The 18,959-nt window shown below is 45.3% G+C and overlaps 2 protein-coding genes across 2 annotated transcripts; both read left to right on the top strand.

Moving 5' to 3' along the window:
• Positions 1 to 6: 6 nt before the first annotated feature.
• Positions 7 to 858, top strand: LOC112108910 (olfactory receptor 1019-like; the record flags this gene model as incomplete). Its single annotated transcript, XM_024203214.2, has 1 exon — positions 7 to 858. A coding segment is annotated over one exon (852 nt), but the record flags the coding sequence as incomplete, so codon positions are not given.
• Positions 859 to 9,521: 8,663 nt separating this feature from the next.
• LOC112108909 (olfactory receptor 10T2-like) lies at positions 9,522 to 10,466 on the top strand. Its single transcript, XM_024203212.1, has one exon. The coding sequence runs from the start codon at positions 9,522 to 9,524 to the stop codon at positions 10,464 to 10,466; it is 945 nt and encodes a 314-aa protein (XP_024058980.1).
• Positions 10,467 to 18,959: the final 8,493 nt, after the last annotated feature.

Here is an 18,959-nt window from a genome sequence, read left to right as displayed (position 1 = left end):
CTTGTGTTGTTTCTGTTGATCTACCTGCTGATCCTAGTGGAGAACCTCACCTTGGTCACCTTAATCAGGACTGACTCCCGGCTTCACACCCCCATGTACTTTTTCATCAGCAACCTGGCCCTCTTAAATGTCGGATACGCCACCATTATCACTTCCAGCATACTGATTACTTTAGTATCAGCAAGAAAAGTCATTTTGTTCTCTGGGTGTGCTCTGCAATTCTTCTTCGTATGCATCGCATTGTCCTGTGAATGCTACCTCTTGGGTGTCATGGCATACGATCGCTTCACGGCCATCTGCAACCCATTGCTCTACACCATCATCATGTCCAAGCGGTTTTGTGTGCTGCTGGTGCTGGGATCGTACCTAGTGGGCTGCGTGAATGCAATTGTTCAAACTATATTTATATTCCGTTTGTCCTTCTGCAACTCAAACGTCATCAACCATTTCTTCTGTGACGTGCCCCCCCTCCTGAAGTTGTCCTGTTCTGACACCCGCATCGCAGACATTGTTCATTTTACCTGTACCGCTGTGGTGGTAACACCTACTATCTTGATCATCCTCATCTCCTACATATACATTGCGGTTGCTATCCTAAGGATCAACTCTGCCATGGGCCAACGCAAAGCCTTCTCCACCTGCGCCTCCCACCTGGCAGCCATCACCATCTTCTACGGAACAGGCTCTTTCATGTATTTACGGCCCAGTTCAAAGTACCTCATGGATCAGGACAAAATCATTTCTTTGTTTTATACCCTGGTGATCCCCATGTTGAACCCCCTGATCTACAGCCTGAGGAACATGGAGGTGAAAAAGGCCTTTATGAGGATGTTAGACAGGAAGATTGATTCTCAGTGAATTTAAATGTTGGGAATGGGTTTTTAACAGTAAATGGGAGTGAAAGGGGGGATTGAGTTCTTTACATCATTATCTTGGTTTTTGTGGATAACCAACCATGTGCATCTTGCACCAAAAAGAACTAAAGGGCAAGTTTTCCAAGGAGATCTGCACCAAACAACTATGATTTAGCATCTCATGAAGTAGCCAGCTTCTCAGAGCTGCACAACTCCCAGTTAGGAACCATTTTATGCTAAGGCTGCATTGCCATCCTCAAATGTAGGGCAGGCTGGTCTCATGGTTCAGGCACTGGCTGAGGACATAAAAAACCTGGGTTCAATTTCTTGGTCTAGAATGGACTTTCTGCGTGACCTTGGGCAAGTCACTTAGCCTCTCTGTGCCTCAGTTCTCCATCCTTACAATGGGGATGGTGGCACTGCCCGGTCTCCCAGGGGTGCTGAGAGGGGAGATACGTTAAAGAAAAAAAGACAGTAAAGTGCTCGGAGAGCTGCTGATGTAAGCAATAGGCATTATTATTATTATTTATTATTTATTTATTGTTTTAAAAGCGTGAGCTGGTCCCTCTAATAATGAGGATGGCTGAAAAATCATTTATATTTCAAATAATAATAATAATTAATAATGGTGTGTGTGTGCTTATTATTTGCCTTCTAGTTTTTAACTATTTGAGTTATTCGAACGAGTGAATATTTGGGTGAACTCTGGTCATGTTTAGAAGATTTCATTACAGGGTCTTACCTAGAGTTAAGGGCATACCCCAATGAGCCACTTTGGGCCATTTCGTCTCTGCCTTATACAATACTAGTCCACTTATTTTGTAAAACGTTCTACTTACTCACCAACGGCCTTTTCTGTTTCATGGATAGCTACATATAATTTACATCCGATAGTTGCCTGGTCGTTTATGCTAAAGGCTTTCTATGAGTTTGTTCTTCTCGGGTTTCTAAGGATCACCTGACAAAATTACATACTAACAAAGCAACATCATTAGAAATAAGTTACGCCTACTGAGAATTTGGTCCCATACATACGTCGGTGACTAACATGACAAACACAGCCATGATGTTGAGACTATTCCATAAACTTTATAAATGTTATCTGTATGTCGGTGAGCAAAAACTCAGGAAACATGACAACATCATAGACTGTCATTATTTAGAGGTGCCCAGAAAATATTCATAGCCCTTTGTATTCAATAAGTGTTATATGTATTTGGGTGTTCTGGTTTCGCTGGGTGGGTTTCCCATGGAATCTGGTATCACTAGGGGGTGAGTAATGCAAAACCTAGCCTTTGAAGCTGAGGGGCCCTTGTTTTGATCCAGCAAACTGGCATGAGCAGGGGGCAAAACCTAGCTGGAGGGATTTTAAGACTGGAACCTTCCAGGTCTCCATGTGGAAGGTGGTTGGCACTTGGGAAGCCAAAGGTGCATTTTTTAGAACGTTTTATTGTTTTATGATATGTTTTCTCTGTGATGCACCATTGCCAGTTGTTATTGCCAGCTAAAGTGAGAAAAGATAACATTGTTTTTCAGGCATGGCAAATACCTTTCCGCATACCAGAAGGGCACAAGACACCACTGGGCAAACTTAACTCTGCATTAACAAAGGTTTGGGAAATTAATTTAGCTCAATTTTGCAGCTAAATATTGAGTGTGGAATTTTCGAACTGCCTAAATAAAAAGCACCCACTCCCTATTGTTTTTAGCTGGATACTTAACTCCTAAAACCATAATGCTCTTCAATGCGACTTTCTTTTGGAAACTGTTTGATCTTGGTTTCAGAGGGGTAGCCGTGTTAGTCTGTATCAGCAAAAACAACGAGGAGTCCTTGTGGCACTTTAGAGCAGGGGTGGGCAAACTTTTTAGCCCGAGGGCCACATCTGGGTGGGGAAATTGCATGCAGGGCCATCAATGTAGGGCTGGGGCAGGGGATTGCGGTATGGGAGCGGGTGTGGGGTTTGGGAGAGGGTGGGGTGTGCAGGAAGGGGCTCAAGGCAAGGGGTTGGGATGCAGGAGGGGTGCGGGGTGTATGAGGAGCTCAGGGCAAGGGGTTGAGGGGCAGGAGGGGTGCTGCAGGGGGTTGGGGTGCGGGCTCCAGCCCGGTGCCACTTACCTTGAGTGACTCCGGGGTGGCAGCGGTGCGCGCCAGGGCTGGCTCCCTGCCTGCCTACCCTGGCCCCGCGCTGCTCCCGGAAGTGGCCGGCACCATGTCCCTGTGGCCCCTGGGGTGGAGGGGAGCAGAGGGCTCTCTGCGCTGCCCTCGCCTGCAGGTACCTCCCCCGAAGCTCCCATTGGCCACAGTTCCCCGAAAAACAAAAGTTTGCTGCAAGAAGTGCCTGTGTGAACGACCGTGTTGTCGACAGAAGCACTCTATGGGGGGCATCAGTGGTTTGTTCTGGATGGGGGGGTTGGAACAAGTTCATTCATATTCATAGGGAATATATATTTAACATACACACAGAGAGGAAACAAATGTCTGAATGACTTTTATATTAGATTAAGGAAAACAAGAGAATAAGAAAGAACAAATGTAAGTCCTCAGGCAAAAGCACAGTGTGTGCATGTCTGTATCCTCAGTCACGTGATGCATCACCTCTGCCTTACAAAATAGCCGCTGCCTCTGCAGACAGCAGATTTCTTGATAACGGGATTGTCAGGAGAGGGAACAAGGGGGAGTTCATTCTCTCACTCTTCGGCATCAGTGCCCAGGCTGCCTACCAGGGTCCCAGCGAGAGACAGTTATCACACTATGGTTTCTTGGGTGGATGGGGTGGGGATATAAATACCTGAACATTAGGAATTTCTGGGATTATCAAAGAAGCTTGAGGGAGTTCGGAGCCCACATCTCCACTGGAATTCAATGGAAGTTGGTTTCTACGTCTGTTAGCTGAGCACAACTGAGACCAGCAACTTAACTTTCAAGAAAACATCTTCCCCGGGAGGAGAGGGGGCGGGGATTAAGTCTCCATAGATTCTGCAGAGGAGCTTTGTTGAGGGCTAGCAGGCCTAGTGGTCAGGCTGCTGCCAAAACGTCTCTCTGAGTTTTGGGATGGGTTTTCTGGGCAGCCTGGGGGGCCCAGCAGCCAAGTTACAGTTCATCGCCTCCTCCCCACCCCAGAGCCCTCTTGGGGGGTCTCAGGTGGCTGAAGGAGAAGGAAAGGGTAGGGGGATCTGGGCTCTCCCTCTCCACCAGTTCCTGGCCCAGGGCCCAAATGGGTAGAGGTGAGGGATGGGTCAGTCCTTTCAGACTCTTACTCCAGATCAGCCTCTCCTGAGCTGCTCCCTACCTTTCCTGTTTTCCCTTCAGTTTGGGGCATGGCCCAACCCTCTGTTTACACAGTCTCCGTAACTCAAAGCCTTAGCTTGGGGCAGGGGAGGCTTCCCAGCTCACTCTGAGTCCAGTTGTTCCCCCTGGTCAGGCCCCCCGACCTCCCAGTCCTGGTCCTTCCCCTGTAGATTGCTCTGTCCCGGTACATCCTGTCTTCCTTCTTCCAGCTGGCCTTGTCTTGTCTTGTCTTTCCCTCACTCAGCCAGCAGAACTCCCTTTTAAGCAGGTCCTTTGTAGAGAGCATACTGGACATCTGTCAAGGGGCAGGGCCTTCTTGATCCAATATTTCTCCAACACTCCTTTACCGGTAGTGTGTAGGATGTAAACCTCCTCACAGATGCATAGACTGTAAGGCCAGAAGAGATGACCTCCTGTATACACAGACCTTGGGTGACCTCCTGTGTACACAGGCTGCAAAATTATTCCCACAAACTGGATTAAAGCATGTCTTTCAGAAAGAGCTAATCTCGTTTTTAAAACTCCAAATGCTGGTGAGCCGACCATAGGGTTGCCAACCCTTCAGGATTGTCCTGGAGTCTCCAGGAATTAAAGATAAATCTTTAATTAAAGTTTAGGTCATGTGATGATACCTACAAAAATAGTCCAACCAAAAGTAGCAACCCCAATCCACCAACTCCCCAGGGAATCTGTTCCAATCTTTGAAGACCCTCACTTCTAGGTAATTGCATCTTATTTCAAGCTTGAATTTGTTTAACTTCAACTTCCAGCCACTGGAACATAGAATCATAGAAGATCAGGGTTGGAAGAGACCTCAGGAGGTCATCTAGTCCAACCCCCTGCTCAAAGCAGGACCAATCCCCGACTAAATCATCCCAGCCAGGGCTTCGTCAAGCCGGGCCTTAAAAATCTCTAAGGATGGAGATTCCACCACCTCCCTAGGTAACTCATTCCAGTGCTTCACCACCCTCCTAGTGAAATAGTGTTTCCTAATATCCAACCTAGACCTCCCCCACTGCAACTTGAGACCATTGCTCCTTGTTCTGTCATCTGCCACCACTGAGAACAGCCGAGCTCCATCCTCTTTGGAACCCCCCTTCAGGTCGTTGAAGGCTGCTATCAAATCCCCCCTCACTCTTCTCTTCTGCAGACTAAATAACATGTCATGACTTTGTCGGCATATATCTTTTCCACAATCAGATATCTTGTCTGTGTCAGTATCAATAGACAATGATCAAGTCACCGCTCAACCTTCTCTTTGATAAGCTGAATAGACTGACCAACATTACACTAGAATTCCACAGAGTTTACTGCAGAGGACAAGAAGTTCATTGTCAGAGTGAATAGAAAGGAGGGATCTGGTTATATCTGGGACTCCCTGCTGGTGCCTCAACCTGCCTGATTGCAGCCAATCCTTGGTGGTTCCACATCACAATTTTGGTTGTTACTTAACTGAGCTATTCCTACAATAGTCCCTAGGGTGTAGGACTCATTCTCCATGGATGGCATCAGCCTCTTTATCTCTTTGTGGCTTTTTGACCTTCATAGCTGCAAGGGTCCACACAATTTCTTTAGGTGTATTTATTCACAAGGCACCATTTCTAAGCACTGCCTCACAAGCCATGCCCACTCAGTGTGGTTTACAGTCTCCCTCTAATGGTTGCTGGCTCATATAGGATGATAAACCTGCTACACACTTGGCTAACCAAGGTGAGTCTTTTAGCTCAAGGAGTCAAGGCTCTTAAATTAAAATCCAGAAGTTCCCAACTTCCATTGCCAACAATGCACCCATGGGTATGGCATTACAACCCTGATATCCGAGAACAGCTGCCCATCAGCCCCTGCGTGAGACAGTGTTCTTCTAAAAATTGTTGAATTCTTTGTGAACTCGTAAATGCTGGGGGGAGCAACAGGGGATTACATCCCAAGCGGTGATCAAAACCCAATATAAACATCTCTAAGCACAGATCCTTCTGGAGTTTCTTTCCTGGTGCTACAGGTATGTTATCTGGTGATGGCTTTACGTGGAAATAAATAAACTAATAGATGCATTTTTAATGTCATGCAAAGGTATAGTGATCTACCTATGTGTCTGTCTAGCTATCGTTTCAATAATAGAGAGAAAGAAGGATATAAAAGGGCTGGTAGGAATTCCATTCTATGGGAAATTCTGACATTTTGAAATTTGTTTTCCTTCCAAATTGGAAAATAAAGAGAGAAAAAATCCTACAAAATGAAATTTTTGGGGGGAAAAATTGTTTCAGGCCAAGCAAAATGTTCCATTTCAATAAAATCAAATGGATTCATTTCAATTGCCACCTTTTTAATTTTAAGTTATGTTATAATAAAATACATTTGAAACTGGAAAAAAAATGAAAAGAAAACTCAAGACATCCCTGTCTTCTCAATTTTCCCCTTCAATTTTGACAAAACAGCATTTCCTCATGGAAAAATGTTCTATGGGAAATTTTTCCACTAGTTACATATATATTAGACTAAACCGTTGGACCTGAGTTTATCAGCTATTTTTCAGGGTGTCTTAATTCAGAAATCATTGCAGGAAAGCATCCTGCCTGCTCCTCCATTCCCTCATTCCAGGAAAAATGAAAGCCTCCTGTTCCACAGACAAAGTAGTATGAGTTGGAACATGGGAAAGGGTGACTATTTAAGATGTATGGATGCACTGCAGGTGCCTAGTGGGAAGACGGTATTAGAAGTACAGTGCCTGGAAGTTTAGTGCCCAGAATAGCTTGGTTGATGTGGTGAATCCTTCATAACAAGAATTTTTCCTTAAACAGCCAGATTGTGATAGCACTCAGGCTTGTGTAAACCCACTGTGTTGCCACTGAAATCAACGGAGTTCCTCTGGATTTGTACTGTTGTTATGAAAGTTGTCTCTAGCACATTCATCGTCTTATTTCCCCTTTGAGATGGGCGAGAGAGAAGCAGATCGTTTTTACCCATCAGAGTATGATTTGGTTCAGAAAGTTGGATGGTTGGTCTTGCTGTCTCTCTAGGAATGGAACTGAGATTCGTTGAGTGCTGTCTGGCCGCTAAATGGTTTTCAGCAATAGTTCAGAGGAACCAGTTGCTGCACCCATCATCAGCAATGATGAGAGCTGAATAAGTACATTAGGGTACAGCGACACTGCAAAGAAAAATTCACGGCACAGAGCCTCCGAGCCTGGGTTAACTGATTTGAGCTTGTGGGGCTAAAAAGGCTGGAGCCCAGGTTCTGAGACCTTCCCCTCTTGCCAAGTTACAAAGCACAGACTCCAGCCTGAGCCCAAACTTCCACACCGCTCTTTTTAGCCCCGCAGTCCGAGCCCTGTGAGCCTGAGTCCATTGACTCCAGGTCTTTTATTGCAGGTTAGATACTCTGAGTTACCCATTGCTTGCTAGCTAACTTTCCTAGTGTTGTAGTTGGGGTTTCCAGGAAAGCCTGGATGATGATTATGATAATATTAATATCTAGCTCTTACATAGCGCTTTTCATCTATAGATTTCAAAGTTCATTTTTTTTCTATACCTCCGTGCCTCTACATCCACAACATATGCCTAATAACACTTAGAACTTGTATACTAGTTCCTACATAGATCTCAAAGTGCTTTACAAATGAGTGGTGTGGAGAAAGTGAATAAGGAAAAGTTATTTACTGGTTCCCATAATATAAGAACTAGGGGCCACCAAATGAAATTAATGGGCAGCAGGTTTAAAACAAATAAAAGGAAGTTTTTCTTCACACAGCGCACAGTCAACTTGTGGAACTCCTTGCCTGAGGAGATTGTGAAGGCTAGGACTATAACAGGGTTTAAAAGAGAACTGGATAAATTCATGGAGGTTAAGTCCATTAATGGCTATTAGCCAGGATGGTAAGGAATGGTGTCCCTAGCCTCTGTTTGTCAGAGGGTGGAGATGGATGACAGGAGAGAGATCACTTGATCATTACCTGTTAGGTTCACTCCCTCTGGGGCACCTGGCATTGGCCACTGTCGGTAGACAGGATACTGGGCTGGATGGACCTTTGGTCTGACCCAGTATGGCCATTCTTATGTTCTTAAAGGCATGTGAGCACAATTTCCCCCATTTTACAGATGAGGCACAGGGAGGTGAAGTGTCTTGCCCATGGTCATGAAGAAAGCCAGTGGCAGAGCTGGGAACAGAAAACAGGTCCACTAACTCCCAGTTCTACGTTCTGTCCAGTTGCTAATAGACACATACCCACATCAATTTTTTCCCGCAGAGATTCATAGAGTCCAAGGCCAGAAGGGACAATTATGATCATCTAGACTGATCTCCTGTATATCACAGGCCAGAGAACTTCCCAAAATAATTCCTGGAGCATATCCTTTGGTATTAATAACACCCCTTACGAGTGGCATACATTACCCTTCTTTGGGAACTTGCAACAGACAATAAAAGGACTAAATAAAACTCTCCTCTTCTCGGATGACTATAAAAACATTGACCGTAGCTAGGCAGATGGTGTGCTACAGCCACTGCCTATCATCTCATTGCTTCCTTGTACTCCTCCATCCATCAGTCTGCACCCACCTGTTGTCTATTGTCTTGTACTTAAATTGTAAGCTTTTGGGGGCAGGAACTGTTTTTTGTTTGTTCTGTTTTTGTACAGCATCTAGCACAATAGATTCTGGTTTATGGTAAGATTCCTGGATGCTACCTAAATGACTGTAATAATAATAAATAATAATAAATAGTCCATGAAGTCTTGATCCCTCTTGGAGGATAGGTCCATCAATGGCTATTAGCCAGGATGGGCAGGATGGTGTCCCTAGCCTCTGTTTGCCAGAGGCTGGGAATGACCGACAGGGGATGGATCACTTGATGATTACCTGTTCTGTTCATTCCCTCAGGGGTACCTGGCATTGGCCACTGTCAGAATACAGGATACTGGGCTAGATGGACCTTTGTTCTGACCCAGTATGGCCGTTCTTATGTTCTTTAGAAGTGATCCTTCTGAAACAAAGTGGAGTCAAGTTGGGGAAATTGGTTGGGATAAACTTACATTGTCATTGTCCATACTGTAACACCTCCCCGGAACCAGAGCATATTGCAGTCAAAGCTAATGTTACTACCGTAACTTTTATAAATCAATCAATAAATCAGTCAATCTACCCAGCTCCTTAAGTGGGCTCTCACCACTGCAATATCTGAGCAATGAATACATGACTATAAAATAAAAGATAAAATACAATAGAAACAAATCAGCAGTCTTGGGCTTGTTTTAGTTCCTTCACACCAATCATTTGATCATGTCTGAGGCTGTGTTGGAGCTAAGGAAGCAACTCTGATGGTGTTGTACAGCTCCTAAGATTTTTTGCCTCCTTTTCCCCCTTGAGTTTAGATGCTTTTGATGATGCCCAGAGGAAATGAGAGCACCGTGTCTCTATTTCTGCTGCTGGGATTCTCCAGTCTGGAAGAGCGGCAGGTTCTGCTTTTCCTGGTGTTCTCCCTGGTGTACGTGATAATCCTGACCTCCAACATCACCATCATGGCAGCCATCAGTGTTGATCGGAGCCTCCATACCCCCATGTACTTCTTACTCTTCGCTTTGTCCTTCTCGGAAACCTGCACCACTATGGCTGTCGTCCCCAAGCTGCTGGTGAGTTTGCTGTCGGGAAACCTAATGATTTCTTTCCTGGGATGCGCTGCTCAAATGTTCTGCTTCTTTGGCTTCGGGGGCACAAATTGTTTCCTGCTGTCAGCCATGGCTTACGATCGCTATGTGGCCATATGTAAGCCGCTGCAATACCCAGTTGTGATAAACAGGAGGGTTTGCGTTGAGCTGGTCACCGTTTCATGTGCAACTGGCTTTCTTATAGCACTAGGCATCAGTTCCCTTATATTCAGTTTGCCCTTCTGCGGGCCCAATGCCATCAGACATTTCTTCTGTGACATCTCGCCCGTTCTGAGGCTGGCGTGCAGTGACCATCATATCACTGGGATTGCCATTGTTTTTCTTTGTGCCTTTGTTTTGCTAGGCACCTTCACAGGAATCATCCTCTCTTACATCTATATCCTTGCTGCCATCCTGAAGATCCACTCTGCCACAGGCAGGCGCAAGACCTTCTCCACTTGCGCCTCCCATCTCATCGTTGTGATCACACACTTCAGCTGTGCTTTTTTTGTGTATTTAATACCCAAATCAACTGCTTCCCTAGATGAGGACACTTTGATTGCCTTGTCTTATACCTTTTTTAGTCCTATGTTGAACCCAGTGGTTTATAGTCTGAGAAACAGGGAAGTTAAATCAGCCCTAAGGAAATTAACTGCCCACACATTTCTTTCTCCAAAAATGTGAAAAGTTGCAAATTTCGGCACTTCTAATATATCAATGACTTCTGCATGATGTCACTGTTGCCCATGGTATGGTCTTCAAGGCAGTGACCTCGTCTTTCTCTTTGTCTGGACATCAAGAGCACTTGTGGCTCAGTATAAATAATGGACAGTAAAAGAATATTGTTGCCTCTTATTCTGAAACCAGCATTGCCCCTCTGCCAATGTCTGGGGCCTTGCAAGTCAGATTCCTGGCAGCAGTTAAATCTATGATGCAGAGTCTGGCTGTATTCTGAGTGTAACTTGCTTTATTCACACATATATACCAGTCCTGAAATGAGATGGTCAAACAACATGCAGGGCCATCTCTTATTCCAGGAATCTCATCCCAACACTGATGCCCGGGGAGCAACTCTGCCTCAAAAATTGACTTTAATCAGAGACCAAGACGGACAGCAAACTCTCCTGCCACTCACACAACTCCCATTCCCCCCGAAGCTGCCTCTACAACCAAAGCCTTACTTTACCCAAAGATGATAACAACACCGCATGTTCCTCTCAAGAGTCAAAACTTGCTTGCACACTAAGAGGATGTTTACACTGGCACTGGAGGTGTAATTTTCAGCTAGGGTAGACATACCCCTTCTAGCTCTGATCAAGCTAGCATGCTAAAAACAGAAGCGTAGCCATGGTGGTGCGAACGGCAGGACGGGTTAGCCGCCCCGAGAATGATCTCATTTAAAACCCTCAGCATGTAATCGGGCATAAGCCCTCATGCTGTCAGGGCTACACTTCTATTTTTAGCATGCTAGTTCGATCAGAGCTAGAAGGGGTATGTCTACCTGAGATGGCTGTTACACCTTCCAGCTTTAGTGTAGACATACCCTGAAAAAAAGAACGGAGACCATGTACAACAGCACCACCTGATGATGCCCGCATAACAATACTTTTCCTCTCCTATTTTTTATCATCTCTGTATCTGTATAAGTGCAAAGTGTTATTACGGCCAGTCAGTGGCAATGAAGGAGTTCCTGACTTCTAGCATTTTAATCAACATGACACACAGACAGCTCAGTACCTTTCCCCCCACAAATACACAGATCTTTGCTGGAATGGAGGCATCGGTATTTGGAATCTCAGGGAAGGCGGCTGAACGACTGCCACAGTTTGAGGTTTAAATATAGCTGGTGGATTTTTTCCCACAGGAAAAAAGGGATACACTTTTTTTGTGAAAAATGTTCCCCGTTTTTTGACCAGCTCCAGTTTTTGTCAATAGACACCCCCACCCGCCCTTCTCCCATCTCCCCGAGATAACTGCCGATATCCCAGCACAACCATTTCCTCCCATGTAAATAGTATAAAGGAAAATAACCTCTTAAAGCTCCCTGCTTCCAATTCTTGCCCCCAGTGCATCACTTTGCTTGTGTGAGTTGAGGACCAGGGGGTATTTGCTTATGCCACTAAACTTGTTAAACTGAAAAATAACTTCAAATTATTTTTTTTCTCAAAAAGATCAGGGTGAAATTAAAGGCAATTTATGGTCCTAGGCAGATCATGACATGTTCCTTCCCCCTTCTCCGTAACCTCACCCTCCACTTGGAATGGTGATGACGAAAGTGCCATCCCCTTCCAGAGAGGCAAGGCTAATGCATTTTCTCACCCAGGAGTAGCATTGTGTTCATCCGTCCCTCTCTAGGGGAGCATCAGGAGTTTCCTCTGCCCCTAGCGATGAAGGGGTGGTGGCAGGACACCACCCCCAGTATGTACCCCAGCAGCTAGGGTGTATCTGTTTTTGAAGAGAGCAAGCCAACCGAATTCCTCCATTCCTGCCACACGCAGCTCCCTGCTGGGATGGGTTGGCATGGCTCCCAAAGCAGTGTGTCCTGCCGTTAACATCCCATTCAGATGCATGGGGCAGGTAACAGAATAGACCCATGTTCACACACTACACGGTATTGTTATAATGCTTGTACAAGGTTTGCCTTGTGAGGTATTAGTTAAAAACACATAACTTGCTGATGAATATCATGGCAAAATGCACATGGCATCATTACATGTAAAGTTATGAACATAAGATGAAATCATGACTCAAGCATGTTTCCCAGATAAGTCCAGGGAGTAGCTAAACCACTTCCTCAGAGACAAAGGGCAAGCTGATACTTCAGGCATCAAGTCTGACTCAACAAGGCTGATAGACCATTACCTGCCAAGTGGCCATTCTTTGACAAGGAAAGGGGCAGGGACAGAAATCTACATTTTAGCAAAGAAACTGCATGGAGTTTCCTTTCTTCCCCAGACTGCCTGTCACCTTTCTCCCAGCTGGAAATGCTTCTCAATGGGGGGCAGGACTATAAAAAGAAGGGGCAGACACCCCAAGACTCCCATCATCTCTCTCCCTGTCTATCTCTGGCATCACACCTAAGAAGATAAAAGAAAACAGCCACTGGACTAACAGGGAGGGATCCAGACCTAAGAGTTTGGTCAGTAATATGTTGGAGTCTGTAGTGAGAAACTTTGTTTGAATCTAACATAGTTTATTAAGTTAGGCACTAGTAACTATTTTATCTTTATTTTTCTTATAACAGTTTGTGACTTTTCAGCCTCGATACTTGTACTCACTTAACATCTATCTCTTTGTAATTAATAAACTTGTTTTACTGTTTTACCTAGTCCAGTGTGTTTAAATTGGAGTGTCTGTCTATTCTATTTAAAATAATAAGATGGCATGTACTTGGTGGATCAGACAGATGCTCATGAGAAAGAGGATAAATAAGGTGGGGAAGGAAAATGTCACATGAGGGAGGGTGTGACAGCAGGAATACAAGTCTCCTATCCCAAATATTCAGGATTTAGATGAAGCAGGGCCAGATGGTGATATCATCTGGTTCCTTCTCTCTGGCTTGGTCTGGTCAGGACGTCTTTCAGGATCAGGACGATGAAACCCCAATTGTGTCATGGTGGATGCCAGAGGATGATGGAGGTGGCAGCCATAATGGTAAAGCTCAGGCCTTCCAACCCACTTGTCCCCCTGCTATGATATAGTTGACCCCACCCCCAGATAAACAGCATCCATTGAGGGATGGATACTACATCCATGGATCGTTAACCTATCAAAGCACGTTTGGGTGGATTCAACTATAAACATTTCCTCCCATTTGTAGAATCTTTCAGTTCATTGCCGTGCCAACCCATGACTTTACCAGGTGCCTTGCAGACCCCTTAGTGCTGCTCCTTTAACCCAACCATCCAGTTCATAGCAGTCTCTGTGTCTCCATCTTTTGCTGACTTTCATACACAATTGTATGTAACAAGCTGAGCGGGATTCAGGTTACCTGGGATATCTTAGATTTCATGCATCTGTGCGATGTGGGGCTGGCTCCATGACTGGGGACACCAAGCAGTACAGCTAATTGAGACTGTGGCCCCGTTTTGCCAAGGACTGTACCAGCACATGTTATAGGCGAGTCCCCAAATTGCTTATAATATAAATAAGCAAAGGCAGAGAGAGGGAAATAGATTTCCTGAAGGTCATACAGCAGGTCAAAGTTAGAAGTAGATTCCAGGGCTCCTGGCTCCCCGCCCAGTTCCTAATCCACTAGCCCTGCTAGGGTCTCAGGTTTTTTCAATGATTTTGTAAAAATCCTCTATTGCTACATCAATTGCAGTCAGAGCATAGGATAAGCCTGTGTTAGTGTGTCTAAGGGCTTGGGTGGTTTGGCTTTTGACCCAAGAATTGTATGACCTCTCAGAATTTAGGTTAAGCGTGTTTAGTATAGAATTGGTGCTTCCAAAAAATCCTCCAATATCACCAAAGATGCTACATTTTTGTTTTTTGGCTGTTCAGGCCCGAATAACATATTGATGTATTAGAAACTGGAGCTGGTCCTGCAGCCATTGGTGGTCTGACTGGGGTGGTCTGAGCAAACATTTCGCAAAGGTGCCGAAAAATTGGACAAATCATATTTAACCTGAAGAGAGACCATAAGAACATCATGCAAAAGTGTTTTGTTGGGGCCTACTTGAATCATGCCATCCAGTGGGATAGGGTACAATGCCGGACAGATAGTAGGCAGGGAGTATGCACAAATGGTCAGGTTGTAACATCGTATATCAGTACAATGTAAACGTTTAATGGGGTGTACACAGTGTTCCTGACAATAGAGTCCCTCCATCTCAGGTTCCCACAGCAGAGGAGGAACATCCGTCCATCCCACATTTACAAACACTGTTAGGTTAATAAAAAATGCCCAACCCTCCCACAAACATTCACACCGATACTCTCCCAACTCATTAGCAGCCTCATAAATGTTGTGAATCTCGACCAATCCATCCGAGGCCCTGGAAATAGAATGGTTTGTTTGTTCTAGAGGAGTGTCCATAAATTAACACTCTGTCCTTTGGTTCCACTCCCAACTTTCTGTGGTCTTGTACCCTGAAATTAGGGGTCCTATATGAGTGGGCCCACATCCCATGAAGCTAAATACCCAGTAACAGTCCAGATTTGGTGAGATGCAGGGAGGGAGCCGAAGACTGCTCCAGGGCTGTGGTAGTCGAATTGGGACCTTGGAGCCTGGATGTTTTTGGAGGCGAGCTGTAACCACAATAGGTCCCAGGTGATCCGGTCTGGGGGTAAGCCAGATGTCTGGCTTTTTTTACCCATTCGCCGCTGCCTCCTGTAGGAAGTTGCACATACTGACCAGCTTTGAAGCAGGTATCTTGTGTGACATGTACCAAAGGCGGGTCCCAGGAGGCTGCATCAGGTATATTTACCAAGAGGATTAACATGGGGAACCACATTTATTACCTAGAAGGATACAACATTTGTTACCTAGAAGGATACAGTATGTTGCTCTTTGCATCTACAACGAGATGGCTTTTGCTGGTGAGGGATCCTTCAGCTTCCTGGCTGAGGAAAATGGGCCAATTTCCTTTGAAACTAAGAACAGGGAATGAAGTGAGCTCATGAAGTGAGCCCAAGTTTTGAAGACAACACGTCCATGTGCAGTTATCCCCAGAGGACTTGAAAGACATTTTAATGATCCCATCAGTGCTTAGCCTGATGTGCAGACCTCTGGGGACCACCCAGGGATTACATCTGCAAATGCCACTAAAACTAATATATAAACAAACCCAGCGGTCTCCAAATACAATTCTTTTGGCGGGGTCAACAATGACAGACATCTGCCTGCTGCAGGTGAGTTTCATCACTCTGGTTCCGATGGAGCTGGCGTAAATATTCTCTTTTGATTTTTTTTTTTGGTGCAAGTGGAAATAGTTCTGATTTGGAGCCAATTCACCTGGAGAAGGGACTGTCTGAAGAGTCCATCTATTATTGTTTTCCTTTTGCACAGTAACACAATGATGAGGAAAGTCATGCTGATGCCTCAAGTCATCTGGGAAACACAAGTGATTGCTTAGGTAAGAGTAATGTATGAAAAAAAATTGTAGTGGAGGTAGATTTTACAAAAAGGCCACGTTCTCAATGGCTGTAACTTCTCTGAAATCAATGCCCATTTGCTCTAGTTGAGGGCCTGGCTTATGATAGGGGAGTGGTAGCTCTGGTATACTTAATGATGGGACTTGTCTACTGTTGAACGGCTGGTTTCTGTAAGTGCTTTACAATCAGCGTGCTTGCTTGGGATGTCTTGAAAATTGCGATGCCTCCTGGAAGCCAAGGGTAAGGTCCAAATGGATAGTCGCTTGTGCTTGGAATTCTCGAGGTACAGGCCCACGGTTCTGAGTGCTTGCTAACCCAAGTCAGACTGCTTTGAGTGTGGACTGAAGGGGACTTGGGCTCAAAGCTGACTCCTGGGCTTGGTGTGCATTGTGGGTATCCGCAGGCTGGCTCAAGGTGACAGTCTGTGCTCATCGAGTCTTAGCATCACTCTTGAACTGTGAGCTTCAGTCCTGGCCCTGGCAGCTTTCCTTAACCTGTGTGTGGACGTTAGTTACATTCCGCAGAGGTTTCTTTTGGAACTTTTGCCCTGAGAGCAAAGCTCCTGGTTTAGGAGCTGATTTTTCAAGATGCTCCAAAATGTGTAGGCATCAGGGGATTGACTTTAAAGTGACATGTTATAACCGAGCCAGGGATGGGATCTGAGATAGAAATTTGGGATCATTTTGTTCCGAGGATCCAGCCATGCAGCCCTTCTTCAAATTAGCTGCTTATAATTTTCAGAGTACTAAAATCGACATATATATGTAAATTGATTTCAAAAGTGATATGCTGCAAGGCAGTTTGGAGTAGAGTTGGTGGTGCTATTTGGGGGTAATTTGGTTAAGAGATTCCTGAGAAGCCAGGACAGGGGTTCTCAACCTTTCTCTTTCTGAGACATCCCACCCCCAACATGCTATAAAAACTCCAGGGCTCAGCTGTGCCACAACAACTGTGTTTCTGCATATAAAAGCCAGGGCCACATTAGGGGATAAAATTGCCTGGTGCCCTATACCACAGGGGGTCCGCGAAGCTAAGTTGCTCAGGCTTCGGCTTCAGCCTCGGGTAGTGGGGCTTGGGGCCACGGGCTTCAATCCTGTACGGTGGGGCTTTGGCCTTCTGTCCTGGGCCCTAGCGAGTCTAATGCCAACCATGCCTGGAGGAAACCCTGAAACCTGCTCACGGCCCCCCAGGGGCCCCGGACTCCTTGTTGAGAACTACAGAGGTAGGGAACAAAACTAGGGCTCTGACTGCTATACCATATACCATTGGACTGTCCTGGGATCAGCTCCTTTGTGAGTGACACACACTAAGCAGTGTACTCCCTTGGTGACTCAAGGGCACAGGTGCTGTCCCTAGAACCAAAGGACCGTGTGTCCCCACCCTTTACTCCAGTATTTTGTGTGCTGTCCACCTTAGTGCTCTCAAGGTGCCTTTCTGCTCAGTGTTTGGGACCACAAGGAAGCAATTTTGGAAGCATGAGCGGGACGGTCACTTTAGAGGATGTCCAGCCCCCCACAAACATCCCCACACACACAATGCCATAGAGCTATCTGCCGATGTCTTGGTGGGGGACAGTTTGGGGGGCAGTGCTGGGTCAGAGATCTGATGCCTGGATGGTGATGGAGAGCCTTGATCATATGGGAGGGAATAGTTGCCACACAGAAAATGACACGGGAGAGGCCAGTGTAAGAGTCCCAGCCAGGATAAACCACCTCTCTGTTGGGATAGGCTCACTGAACGCCTGCCTGGCAGCACTAGATATGATGATCCGGGTCTGTGCCAGCCACGAGGAACAAATGTGCTCAACGCATAGCACGGGACAGGGTGAGGAGCTGAGAACGGGCATGCTCGGTGCATGGTACAGTACATAGCTCTGGGATTGTAGCTGGGAGCTGAGAATGCATCAATGAGAGCAGACTAAGGAACCGTGAATGGGCTTGCTCGATGAATGGCACATGCACACAGTGCTGGGACAAGGACTGGGAGCCGGGGATGGGAATGTGATCTGCATGGCACAAGTCCAACAAGGGCTGAGTTGCAATCCTACAGGCACATTCAGGGCATTCAGTGTGTGGCATGGTGCACAGACCAGGTGTGGTCAGTGCGTGGCACAGAACACAGGTCTGGGATCAAATTGGGAGCAGAAAAGATGCATGCTTGGTGCATGCACCTGGCACACACTGTGAGACCAGCGTAGGGATCTGGAAATAAGTATGTTTGGTGCATTGTGCAGGCACACAACTCTGCCACTGGGATGGGGAGCTGCGAATGGGCTCTGTAGTAAGAAATGTATGAGTGCCCATGTGTCATATCCTTTCTCACACTGAGTAGAAGCTTGTTACACAAAGATTCCCATTGGTCAGTGGTAGAGCTCATTGATGTGGGTTATGGTCTCAGATTCTGTGTTTTCTATAACCTTGGAAGCTTATTCCAATATTTACCTATGCTTAGAGTTAGAGAGTTTCCTCCTCATAACTAACCTAACCTGGAACGGTGGTCGAAGCATGAAGGGGCATACAAATGTTTAGCATATCTAGATGTAAATACTTTTCAACACTGGCTACAACAGTGCCATGCAAATGCCTCTTCTCACTTTCAGGTGACATTGTAAATAAGAAGTGGGCAGCATTATCGCCTGTAAATATAAACAAACTTGTTTGTCTTAGTGATTGGCTGAACAAGAAGTAGAACTGAGTGGACTTGTAGGCTCTGAAGTTTTACACTGTTTCGTTTTTGAGTGCAGTTGTGTAAAAATAATCTTACATTTGTAAGTTGCACTTTCACAATTAAGAGATTGCAGTACAGTACTTGTATGAGGTGAATTGAAAAATACTATTTTATCTTTTTTACAGTGCAAATATTTGTAATAAAACAATAACACAAAGTGAGCACTGTACAATTTGTGTTCTGTATTGTAACTGAAATCAATATATTGTTGAAAACATCCAAAAATATTTAAATAAACAGTGTTCTATTATTGTTAAATCTGCAATTAATTGCAATTATTTTTTTATCTCGCAATTATATTTTTAATTGTTTGACAGACGTACTAGTTTGCTTATGAAAATGTTATGTGCGACT

Source organism: Terrapene carolina, unplaced genomic scaffold (genome assembly GCF_002925995.2).
Source record: "Terrapene carolina triunguis isolate 2854851 unplaced genomic scaffold, T_m_triunguis-2.0 Scaffold487, whole genome shotgun sequence".
Classification (NCBI taxonomy): Eukaryota; Metazoa; Chordata; order Testudines; family Emydidae; genus Terrapene; species Terrapene triunguis.
This window is presented reverse-complemented; position numbering and strand designations above follow the sequence as displayed.

Bases quoted from the DNA above. Each gene is read 5' to 3' on its own strand.
- LOC112108909 (XM_024203212.1), top strand. From the start codon at position 9,522: ATGCCCAGAGGAAATGAGAGCACCGTGTCTCTATTTCTGCTGCTGGGA.